The sequence below is a fragment of the Lathyrus oleraceus genome, chromosome 7 (assembly GCF_024323335.1).
Source record: "Lathyrus oleraceus cultivar Zhongwan6 chromosome 7, CAAS_Psat_ZW6_1.0, whole genome shotgun sequence".
NCBI classification, from domain to species: domain Eukaryota; kingdom Viridiplantae; phylum Streptophyta; class Magnoliopsida; order Fabales; family Fabaceae; genus Lathyrus; species Lathyrus oleraceus.
Window position 1 is genome coordinate 169206025 of NC_066585.1, and position 12713 is coordinate 169218737.

The 12713-nt window shown below is 34.0% G+C and overlaps 1 protein-coding gene across 1 annotated transcript; it reads left to right on the forward strand.

Annotated features, from left to right (window-relative positions):
* The first annotated feature begins 2951 nt into the window (after positions 1 to 2951).
* On the forward strand, positions 2952 to 6513 carry LOC127107938 (uncharacterized). Its single transcript, XM_051045285.1, has 4 exons — positions 2952 to 3283; positions 3386 to 3500; positions 5811 to 5979; positions 6123 to 6513. The coding sequence occupies exons 1-4, from the start codon at positions 3059 to 3061 to the stop codon at positions 6340 to 6342; spliced, it is 729 nt and encodes a 242-aa protein (XP_050901242.1). The 5' UTR covers positions 2952 to 3058; the 3' UTR covers positions 6343 to 6513.
* Positions 6514 to 12713: the final 6200 nt, after the last annotated feature.

Genomic DNA, 12713 nt, shown 5'->3' on the forward strand with positions numbered 1-12713 from the left:
GACTCGATATATTTGGTTAGGTGCAAGTCAAAACTGATAAGGATGCTAGGGAAATGATGTTTGGACGAGATGACATAAGTTTGGTTGTTGTAATCAATTAGAAATGTTACGTTTCAAGTTTGCTTATTTTATGGATTTGGGATAAAAATAGATTTTTAAAATCTTGAATTATGGTGTGGATTTGGAATAAGAGGTGGATTTCCAAAATATGGGGTGTTTTGTTGATTTGGGATACAAAGTTATGTTTGCATTTACATCTTCCGGTGCGAAAGTGGACAATCGATTTAACAACGGTAGATGCCCTCCCAATTTTCGTATCCAAGGTCAATCATGTCACCGAATAGAAAGTATGTTACCGATGCCATGTCAAAATCCACGATTTGCACAACTATATGTTTATGACACTGAGAATGAAATTGAAAACAGAATGCATGGATTCAGGTTAGATATCTATTATTTTCCAAACTTTAAATTTATTTATTTAAGAAACTTGCAATAAACTGTTTCAACTCTTTTCATTATAGGTCAAAAAGTGGAGTTGATGTTAATATTGTGAGAAAACTATCTGAAATGTTATATGAACATAATGTTCATGCACAGTCATTTCGCATGGCAAGGGACAGACTTTGTGAAGAAGGTGTTTCTGATTTAAAACTTCGTTTAATATCTGAACGAAGAAATGATGGAAGGATATATAATCAACCAACTGTATCCGAAGTAGCTGCTTTAATTGTTGGAGATGTCGACACTGCAGAAAAAAGAGACATTATAGTGCAAAAACAATGTGGCGAACTTCAAAGGATAGATGAGTATCATACCAGTTATTTAGGATATCAGTACCCATTATTATTTCCATATGGTGAGGATGGATATAGACCTAATGTGAGGCACCGTGATAAAGGGACAAATATTCGCCACTTCACAGACATAACACAGTCAGAACAGAACAATAAAGATATTCCTTGGGAAGAAGCAACAAAGCGAAATCAACTTACAATAAGAGAGTGGTTGGCCTTTAGAATTCAATCAAGATCTAATGAAGCACAAACATTGTTGCGATCAAGGAGACTTTATCAACAATTTTTGGTAGATGGTTTTACAATGATGGAATCAGAAAGACTTAGGTGGCTTCGAAAGAATCAGTCAAAACTGAGGGTTGGCAAGTATCACAATTTGAATGAATATAATTCAAATGGAGAAACGCACGGGTCAAACACAGGTAAGAGGGTTGTGCTACCTTCTTCATACGTTGGTAGTCGTAGATATATGGATCAACTATACTTTGACGGAATGACAATATGCAGCTATGTCGGATTTCCAGATCTTTTCATTACATTCACATGTAACCCCAACTGGCCTGAAATTCAGCGTTTGCTTGGTTCTGTTCATCTAAAAGCATCAGATCGTCCTGACATCATTTCAAGAGTCTTTAAAATGAAATTTGATGAGCTTTTGTCTGATCTCACAAAGAAAAGTCTATTGGGGAAAGTTCTTGCATGTGAGTAACTTATTCCATATTCAATTAATCGTACTGTTATTTTCAAATTTATCATTCGTGTGTTGACTATTGTATATATTTTATATATTTATTTTTATAGACATGTATACAATTGAGTTTCATACCACATGCTCACATCTTAATTTTCCTCCATCCATCTAACAAATATCCAACTCCAAGTGATATTGATCGCATTATTTCAACTGAAATATCTGACTAAGATACCAATGAAGAGTTGTATAATTTGGTTAAAACTCACGTGATTCATGGCCCGTGTGGATTTGCAAATCGATCTTCACCGTGCATGAAAGATGGAAAATGTTCTAAATATTTTCCAAAACAGTTTCAGCCCGAAACAATTGTTGATCAAGATGGGTTTCCGGTATATAGAAGAAGGGACAATGGACATACAGTTCTTAAGAATGGAATTCAAGTCGATAACCGGAATGTTGTTCCATACAATGCAAAGTTGTTGACAAAGTACCAAGCTCACATAAACATGGAATGGTGCAATCAAAGTACATCGATTAAGTACTTATTCAAGTACATCAACAAAGGTTACGACAGAATCACCGCTGCCATTGTACCGAATGATGATGGAACTTCCAACCAGCCGCAGAATATTGATGAGATCAAACAGTATATTGATTGTAGGTACGTTTCTAATATATCACTTGAAATATGATGTCATGCAATTTATCTATTTCAACTAAAAGTGTGCAATTTTTCTTTACATGCATGGTGTAGAAAATTTTATATGTACACTGTTTTGACTATATGTGTTATAATAAAATTTATATATTTTGTTTACAGTAATCATTCTATTAATTTTAAATCCACTGCCTTTCATTATATTATTTGTAGGTACGTTTCTCCGAGTGAAGCATCTTGGAGGATATTCTCCTTTCCAATCCATGGTAGAAAACCAGTTGTTGAGAGACTGTACTTTCATTGTGAAGGTCAAAATTCGGTATATTACACTTATTTTGATCGTATCAATACAGTTCTGGAAAAACCAAGTGTAACTGAATCGATGTTTACATCATGGTTCGAAGCAAATTGCAAGTATCCTGAAGCACAAAATTTAACTTACAGCAAATTTGTGTACGTTGATCCAACCATATATATATATATATATATATATATATATATATATATATATATATAAACAAAAAAATATATTATATTTTAATTTTTTAAAAATAAATTATTGCACTTGCGCGACCCGTGCGAACGTACGAGTCCTTTACTAGTTTCAGTAAAAACTAATTTAAATATTAATTTTTTTAAAATAAAATATATATAAAAAATGACATGAATGTGATTATTTTGTTAGATGAGGATATTGTTGTCTAATTAAATTTAATTAAATTTAAAGGTATCGGAATGTCACTTTAAAATTATATAGAAATTATTGGATAGTCTATATTTGTCATCTATGTTTGTTATCGTTTATTTTGAGTTTTTTTTTTCGTTGTTGTTATGACATAGTTACCCTTGTTATATGGTGAGATTGGGAGAGTAAGAAGTAGTTCTGTACTGAACTAGGGTTCAGTCACAATGAGCTTGTCTCTCATTCAAGGCTATTCTTCTGCTGAAGAAGATGAACCCCACCAACCTCCCATCCACGATTCCGACACCGACGACCAAGAATACGCCGACGAAAACGCCGCCGAACCCTCCGCCGCCGCCCATCCATCTTTGGGGGATAGATCCATCTTCGACCACCTTCCCCCACCTCCTTCAGCTTCTGGTCTTCCTTCTGCATTCGACGCTTTCTCCGAAGTAATTTGTTTGAAATCCAAGTTTTATGGCTTTTCCGTTTTGTGAAATTTGGATTTTTGCTCCTATTAGTTATTGAACCTCTTGATTTTTTTCCTAATTGAGATTCCAGGACCACCTCAATTCCTCAACAATAGCGTGGACGAGTTCAATCCAGCAAAAGATGCTGATCAACGAGGTTCAAGGAGGCATCGCAGGGAGAAGAAGGATTTACCCACAGGTATTCAATCTTTTTTTTTGGGATTTATTTATTTGATTTCAACTATGCTTTTGTATTTCTGAGTATGAGCTTCTTTGGATTGGTTTGTGTGAGGTAATTTAAGGCCGGCCTCTTTGGATAAACAACTTGTTTGCCGTTTATAACACAAGTGTTTATTAAAATAAGCTTATTGTTTTTTAAGTTATCTTGGAGAACTTATAAAAATAAGTTATAAAAGAACAAGAGTCCCTTATGAAAAGTATAAAGTTTATTACAACCAAATTGATAGCAGCTGAATTGCTTAGTTTCTAAAAGTCTTCCACCAATTTTTGGATCCCTTTAAGTTTCTTTCCGCTTCTCTACAACATTCACTCCAAAAGAATCAAGGAACCTCACTCATCCAAATGCCAAAGAAGGAGAAGGCACTAGTGCTTTTCCTATCTGATTTGCACCCAACAAATTTAAAATTAAAATACCTTACTAAGCTACAAATTCCCCCTTTTTAAATATGACAAACCCATCCTAGGTGTACCGAATAGGATGCTTGACAGCTTTTAAGTGAGTTTCCTATGGGAGAACTTGATACTCTGCGCATATCTCTTTTCTGTCCCATTGTCTTTTTATATGCATTGCATATTTTATTGTTTACCTGTTATATCTCCTATTTTCACCTCTCTCTTTAATTTTGAAAAGCTTGCATGATCAAGTTTTGACCTGTTCACTTTAAGGTTTTGTTGGCAATAAAAGCTTAACCAGCTTGATAGAAACATCAAGCTTAACCTCCATGACAGAAGCAACAGCGAAAGCCATATGACAAGTTTGACCACCAAGCAGAAACTATAAGTCAAAGTTTAACCACTTGACAAATGCACAAAGTAAACAATGAATGTGAACAAAAACATTCGAAAATGAAAGTAAAAAAAATCAAGAATAAAGATCAAATGGAAAAGAACAAAGGGTGATTCATATGGACGACCAAAACGGAAAAGGAAAAAAGAAGTGAAATGAGAGGATTTTCTCTGAAAAGAAAATTAGGAAAGGAAAATGATAATGGGGTAAGTGTTTAGAAACCGTGAAAAAGAAAAAAATGAAATAACTAAGAGTTGGATTTTCTCGAGAAAATGCAGTGAAATTATACTTCAAGGAGGAAACCAATGCTTTAACACCATGTTGAGAAGCATGGCATCCATGGAAAGGAGAAAGAAAAGCCTACAAATATATTTTATTTATGACTGTAGGAATGATACAAAAATGCTTTAACACTGATGCTTTTTTTAATGGCAAATTAAACTATGTTGCTATTACCCTGTAAACCTCACATTAGTTTATCAGAATGCAAATTTATAATTCTTAAGAACCATAAATATAATTCTTATTAATTTTTCTTATAAGTAAACTGTTGTGTCCAATGTCCGAACTTACATGACCTGCATTTTAGGATTATCAGGGTTGAATTTTTACATTCTCAAGAACTGTTGTGCATGTCTGCCTTCAGATTTTTCAATGAAGTCTTTTGGGTTTACTCTTGTTATTAAGCATGAATTGATTTTAATATGGCGTCAAACATAGACCTTCTTCCTTTTGTCAATGTTACAAGCTTTTTTATGGTTGCCTGTGGCTTTTTCTTGTTCTTATAGATCTAGTGAGGTGTAGAACTAACTAGACGGATACCTATGTAAAGTTTTGGCTATTTTACCCTGGATTGCCAATTTGTTACCTGAATAAGTTTACCTACCAGGCTTGGTTTTGGGTTGTATTAAAACTAATTAGGTTCCCATGCTATAACTATGGGATAATTTGGTAATAATGTGTATGAATAGAGGATATAGTTTCCTGCTGTGCAATTAATTGTTCCTGAAAGGAAGTTGTGCTAGTGATATGTATCACAAATCGTAAAAATTAATCCGTTAAATGAAGACATGTAAATGGTTTACATTTTATATTGTGCTTCTACCAAGTTGGTGGTACTCTCTTCGTTTCAAAATGACTGTCCTCTTACCAAATAAAATTGGTCTCAACATGAATGTCTTTTTTACTTTTTCAATGTACAAATGATTGTTATTTTTTCTATTGTGTCTGTTCATCAATTTTAAATAGTATTTCTTTTCTGCACACAATGCTTCTGGCTTATGTTGCTTAAGCTGCTGATATCTTACATGTACTTTTACTAAGGAAAACAACTAATGGGCAGTTAGAATATTTTTATGAAGAATATTCTATTAATTCTTATTGGACTAAACCTGATGCAACAATGACAAGTTATTGTGTATATTTCCATTTTTCTTGACTTAAGTGTGTAATATTTGTCGTTATGGGTAAATCTTTTGATAGGTGCTGTATTAGAGGCAAAAGCCCAACTAGTTGGGATTCATGAGCGAGTAAGAAGTGACATCAATGGTGGCCAACCAGCAACACCAGCTGCCTTGAGCACATCAGAAGTTGTTAAGCGGGTGCCAACTGCAACAAATCCTAATGCTGAAGATGCTGCAGAGCTTTTGAGGTATGCATTATTCCTTTCTGAGAGAATTGGTTGTGGTGTGCTGATTGACATGTATGGAAATTAAACTCTAATAGTATATTTTGTTTGTGGGTAGATTCTGTTTTTTTATTGCTTGTAGTCTGAGTACTTTATTTTCTCTGTAGAATGTGCTTGCAGTGTGGAATTCCCAAGACCTACTCCAGTGCTCGTGGAATGGTCTGCCCTGTATGTGGTGATCGCCCTCCGCCAGATCCGAATGCAGAGTCCAAGAAAAAAGGATCAACTATTAAAGATAAGGAAAAATCTAAGAGGATGAGGGGCCAATCATCTCATGCAAGTTGGAAAAGTGAAACAGAGATGCAGTTAAGACAGCATTTTGATTAGCATTATTTGTTTGTAGGTTATGTCTCCTTTGTATAATGTGACAAAAAGTTTGGGACTATTTTGTTAAATTAGCAAAGTTTGTTGTTAATTATGTCAACCGAAGTAGAAGATGCTACATATGACTGGGCTTTACGATTACAAATTTTATAGTAGGGATTGAAGTTAGATTTTTGCTGTTGCTCTCCGGAATCTGAACAAGAGTTCCAAATGTTACATTGGTCAGTTTGTTACTTTTAACATTTTTAAGTTTATGGAAAATATTTTGTGTAGAGGGAAAAAAAGAAAATTACTTTTGTCATTATACTTTTCTGTCTTTGAATTTCATGCAATAGATGCAGAAGTACCCTCAAATAAAACCTGTGTTAAGTAGAAAGTTTGAGTGGTGAATTTTGCATTTAAACTTGTGAGATCACAGCTGCAGTTAAAGCTTGTTTTAGGTCCTAGGTTAATTGCTTTTTGAAGCAATCAGAGGGTAGGGTTGAAAATCCCATCCTACATCTTGCTTTCGATTACACGGAATATTCTCATGGAATATGATAATGTCATTGCCATTAAACTCAAATGAGAATAGCTACATATTTTTGCACTCAATCTTGTTCACACTTTTCTTCTCAATTATTCAACTGTATCCTCTCCTTTATTCAAAACAAACTATGATATCCAGGAGTGCTTCAATGGTTGAAACTTCCCAAAATTCATAATCTTTTTATGTTTAATAATCACCTTTCCCAAAACGAAAAGAAAAATCTCAAAGATAGAAGTTGTTTTAGATACAGAATGTTAATGTTACATTTTTGTTATTGGAACAGGTATGATAACAATAACTTGTAATAATTTCTTTGTTGCAAGCATGTTTCTCGCAGTATCATTCATATAATTTTTGTTATTGAAATAAGAATGGTGCGTGATGTAAGATAAAATAATGCATAGATTAAGAATGGCTGTAAACATATATTCCAAAATCAATATAAGCATTTGCAAATTTATATTTTGAAAATTTTATCTTTTTGGAATATATGTTTACAGTCATTTTAAAGAAGGACCGTAAACATATAAGAGAAAATCACTATATTTTTTGAAATTAATGTAAATATACTATACATGCAAAAAAAAATTACTGTATTGCAAAAAGAATTGCACAAAGAATATATATATAAACTTTAAAAACATAAAAGATATTTGTAAAGTTTACATAAATAGCAGAAAGAAAATATAAATAGAATTTTAAAACATATAAATTATTTGTAAAGTTTACATATAATAGCAGAAATAAAATATATATTAAAAATTATTTTTAAAGCTTGCATATAGCAGAAATAATATATTAAAATATTTGTAAAGTGTACATATATTTTCTTTCTGCTATTATATTAATATTTCAAAAATATTATAAAACTCTAAGTATATGAGAAAAAGTAAATATATAATGCAACTTATGATGTTACTTGAATTAAAAATGGTTACAAAAATATTTAAATCTATTAATTTAATTTATTAATTAATCAATTATTTAATTAAAATGGCTACAAAAATATTTTAAACCTAGTAATTTTTTTTATTAGTAAATAAATACGCGTACAAATAGTTTGAGATTTCAATTTTTTTCCGACCTTATACTATGAGTCTGGCCCAAGGCCGGCCACGCCGGTCTATTGGAATGTCAAACAAGATGTTTCAGTATTGTATCCAATATGAGAATGTTAGAATGCAATTGACTAATAAAATAACTAATTAGGAGTTAATTATAAGGTAGTTAGTTAGGAGTGTGATTCCTTAAGCAATTGACCATTCATGTAAACAGAGAGCTTGAAGTTGCACTATTCAATAACAACTTTTTCTCACATTCTAACAAGTGGTATCTATAGCGTGTTTGATGATCCAAGTCTGCTTCTTTCATTCAAGAAACATAGTTTCGATGTCGTGGTGAGAGAAAGTCATTATTTTCGTTATCCTCCCGTAGTAGTCCCTAATCTAAATCATCTCCATGGCTGATTCATCAAAATTCTTGACACCCGTCATTTTCAAATTCGATGAATTCTATGATCATTGTGCCACACTTATGGAGAATCTTCTTAGATCTAAGGAGTACTGGGATTTGGTAGAGATGGGTGTTAGGGTTGCACCACCAGATGCAACACCGAAACAAAGAAAACTTGCAGAAGAAAGCAAGCTCAAAGATCTCATGGCCAAGAACCATTTGTTTCAAGCAATTAATCAAACAATTCTTGAAACAATTCTAAATCGTGACACAACCAAAGATATATGAGATTCCATGCATATGTAGTATCAAGGGTCCACAAAAGTGAAAAGAGCTCGATTTCAGGCTTTGCGTTGAGAGTTTGAAGTTCTTTGCATGAAGGATAACAAAACTGACGATGAATATTTTTCAAGAACTTTAGCGATTACAAACAAGATGACTGCTCAAGGTGAGAAGATGGAGAAAACCACCATTGTTGAGAAGGGTCGAGGTCTATGACCACAAAATTCAATTATGTGGTATTCTTCATAGAAGAGTCGAATGATGTCACATGCTTGTCCACTGATGAGCTACAAAGTAGTCTCTTGGTGCATGAGCAAAGGATGAAGATAACTCAAAAAAAGGAGGATGAACATGTGTTAAGGATTGCAAATTATGACCGTGGTTGTATCAATAATCGAGGTAGGGGACGTGGTGGCTTTCGTGGTGTGGTGGAGGAAGACTTAGTAGACCAGATCCAATGTTATAAGTGCCACAAGATAAGGCACTATCAAAGTGAATGTCCAAGTTAGAAAGAGTATGGTGCCAACTTTGCTGAATTCGATGAAAGTGAAGACTTGTTACAAAAAACCAACAATCAAGTGTGGTTTCTTGACTCAGGATGTAATAATCATATGGCTGGAACAAAAGAATGGATGTTCAGTTTTGATGAAAGATTTCGTGAATCTGTCAAGTTAAGGATGATTCCAAGATGCAAGTAATGGGAAAGGTAAACTTGAAGCTTCACATGAATAAAATCACTCAAGTAATCACAAATGTGCATTACTTTCCAGGCTTGAAGAATAACCTTATAAGTGTTGGTCAACTAATACAGAAGGAACTAACAATAATGTTCAAAGATGGAGGTTGCAAAGTACATCATGCTGATAGAGGATTAATCATGAGCACAAAGATCTTATCCAATAGAATGTGTGTTGTGTCTTCACTTGTTGTTCTTCCCATGTACATGAAGATTTCTTCAGATAATGTCACACACCTGTGGCATTGCATATATGGCCATATGAGATTTAAAGGCCTTGACACACTCATCAAGAAGGAGATAATGAATGTAATGCCTAGTTTGAAACACTTGGATGAGTCTTGTTCAGATTGCTTGATGGGAAAACAACATAGAGAAGCCATACCAAATCAAGCCACATGGAGAGCCAAAGAAAAGGTTGAGTTAATCCACTAAGATGTGTGTGGACCTGTCAAGCCTACAACAAAGGATGGAAGCATGTATTTTATTACATTCACAGATGAATTTAGTAGAAAGACATGGATTTACTTTTTGCATGAAAAAGCTGGTGCTTTTGATGTTTTCAAACAATTCAAAGCCTTAGTAGAAAAAAAAGACAAACCTCTAAATCAAATGTTTTAGGACAAATAGAGGTGAAGAGTTTACATCAAATACTTTTTGTAACTTTTGCAGTCTTTATGGCATCAAGAGGTAATTGACAACCACCTATACTCCACACCAAAATGGAGCATCAAAGAGAAAGAATATGACTATAATGAATGTGATCAGAAGCATGGTGACAGGTAGAAATGTTTCTAAGAGCTTTTGGCCCGAAGCAACTAAATGGGCAACATATGTAATCAATAAAGACCAACATTATATGTGAAGAACATGACTCTAGAAGAGACATGAAGTGGTGTAAATCCCCTAGTGCATCACTTAAAGGTGTTTGGGTGCATAGATTTTGTACACATTCTTGATGTGCACAGAAAAAAAAGATAGATGTCAAGAGTACAAAGTGTGTCCTCCTGGGAGTTAGTGAAGAATCAAAGGCTTACAAGCTCTATGATCCGCTGAATTACAAGATCCTGATTAGTAAGAATGTGGTTTTTGAAGAATAAAAAAGTTGGGAATGGAACAAGCATGACAAAGAAGACATGACTCAATCAACCAACAATGTTGATAGAGAAGAAATAGACATGTAGAGTGATGAAGTTGAAGTGATTGATGCTGGAGTGCATATTGAAAATGGTGGCTCTCAGCATGAGGGAAACAATGTAGAAAGTGCTAGTGAGGATAATGCTATTGAAGAAGAAAATAATGCTCAAAGGCAAGAGCATACAAAGCCAGCAGTGGGGCAAAAAAGAAGACCATGGTACTTGAATGACTATGTTACAAACTCAGAAGGGGAGGAAGATGAATAACTACATAACTTAGTAGTGTTTTGTAGCAACAATGATCCTCTCAATTATGATGAAGCAGTTAAGCATGAGAAGTGGATGAAAGCTATAAACTTGGAAATTGAAAATATTGAGAAAAATGATACTTGAAGCCTAGTCAATCTACCACTAGGAGCCAAGAAAGTTGATGTCAAATGGACATTCAAAACAAAATACAATGAAAAAGGGGAAGTAGAGAAATACAAAGGAAGGCTTATGGCTAAAGTGTACTCATAAGAACATGACATAAATTACAATGAAGTTTTTGCTCATTTGGAAAGATGGGATACTATCATGACTATCTTAGCACTTGCATCATGCAAGAAGTGGTAGGTATATCAACTTGATATCAAGAGTGCATTCCTGCATTGTGAGTTGATGGAAGATGTCTATGTAGATCAACCATTTGACTATGAGGAAGGAGGAATAGACAAGGTCTACAAGTTGAGAAAGACGCTCTATGGACTTAGGCAAGCTCTAATGGCCTGTTATAGCAAGATTGAAACATGTTTCAATCAAGAGAATTTTGAAAGTGCGATCAAGAACATACACTATTTGTGAAGCATAGTGAGGACACAATATTGATTGTTAACTTGTACGTAGATGATCTAATCTACACAGGTAATAATCAATAAATATTTGAAGGATTCAAGGAATCAATGAGGAAAATGTTTTCCATGACAGATATGGGGAATATGAGATACTTTCTTGGGGTGAAAGTCAAGTAAGAAAGTGCATGAATTTCATCTGCCAATGAAATACTCACAAAATTTGGCAGAGATCAATGCAATAAGGTTTGTAATCCTATTGTGCCAGGTTGCAGGTTGAACAAGGATGAAAATGTCAAGCCAGTTGATTCCATAAGCTACAAGAAAATGGTGGGAAGCTTGCTACCAAACATGACCTTGCCTATTTAGTATGCTTGGTAGCAAGATACATGGAGAGACCAACTGAAGTTAACCTAGAAGTTACAAAAAGAATTCCAAGGTATATAAAGGAAACTATGAACCTGGAAGTGACCAAACTTTGATTATGCAGGATATAATGATGGAGGAAAAGCACTACAGGGTATGTATTCAACCTTGGATCAGATCATAAATCACATTCTTCAAAGAAGCAACTCATTGTGACTTTTTCAAGCACTGAAGTTGAGTTTGTTGCAGCAATCTCATGTGCTTGTCAAGTAGTGTGGCTTCAAAGCATTATTCACAAGCTTGGTCAGACTCAAAGTCAAGGTACAATAATCATGTGTGACAACAGTTCCACAATCAAGTTGTCAAAGAATCCGATGATACATGGAAAATGGAAACATGTAGATGTAAGGTTTCATTATCTTAGGGACTTAACCAAAAATGGTACAATTGAGATGAAGCACTGCAACACAGGAGAACAACTTGCATATGTGTTAACTAAATCAGTGAAGCTCGAGTCTTTCAACTACATTAGAACAAGAATTAAAGTTTGTGTCATCTGAGTCTTGCTCAATAATGTGCATCTAATATCTGTATCATGTTGTAATCTGTCTCTTTTGCTAGTTTCAGATTAATGGATTATTTGCTAGAATATCAAACAAGATGTTGCAACGTTGCGTTCAACATGTAAATGTTAGAATCTATTATAAGATAGTTAACTATGAGTGTGATTTCTTACTAAGTAACTGACGATTCATGTAAACAGAGAGTTTGAAACTGCATTATTCAATAACAATTTTCTCTCGCATTTTAATATGGTCACGCAAGTCGGTCTCTTCAATTTATTTCAGTTCAATCTTTCACAAGAAAAAATAGTATTTTAGAATGATTTTTTTTTTGTGAAGAAAATGCTTTACAAGAATTTAAAAAAACGGGAGGTGTGTGACCAAAACGTGGAGTGCGTAGTTATGTTAAAATAAAGATCCATTAAAAAATAGTGTCCCAAAGGTAAAATACATGATTACCCCCGGAGGAGCTTGAGGCAC

Bases quoted from the DNA above. Each gene is read 5' to 3' on its own strand.
- LOC127107938 (XM_051045285.1), top strand. From the start codon at position 3,059: ATGAGCTTGTCTCTCATTCAAGGCTATTCTTCTGCTGAAGAAGATGAA. The intron at 3,284-3,385 runs GTAATTTGTTTG...TTCCTAATTGAG, and splicing joins CATTCGACGCTTTCTCCGAA to ATTCCAGGACCACCTCAATT. The intron at 5,980-6,122 runs GTATGCATTATT...TTTTCTCTGTAG, and splicing joins GATGCTGCAGAGCTTTTGAG to AATGTGCTTGCAGTGTGGAA.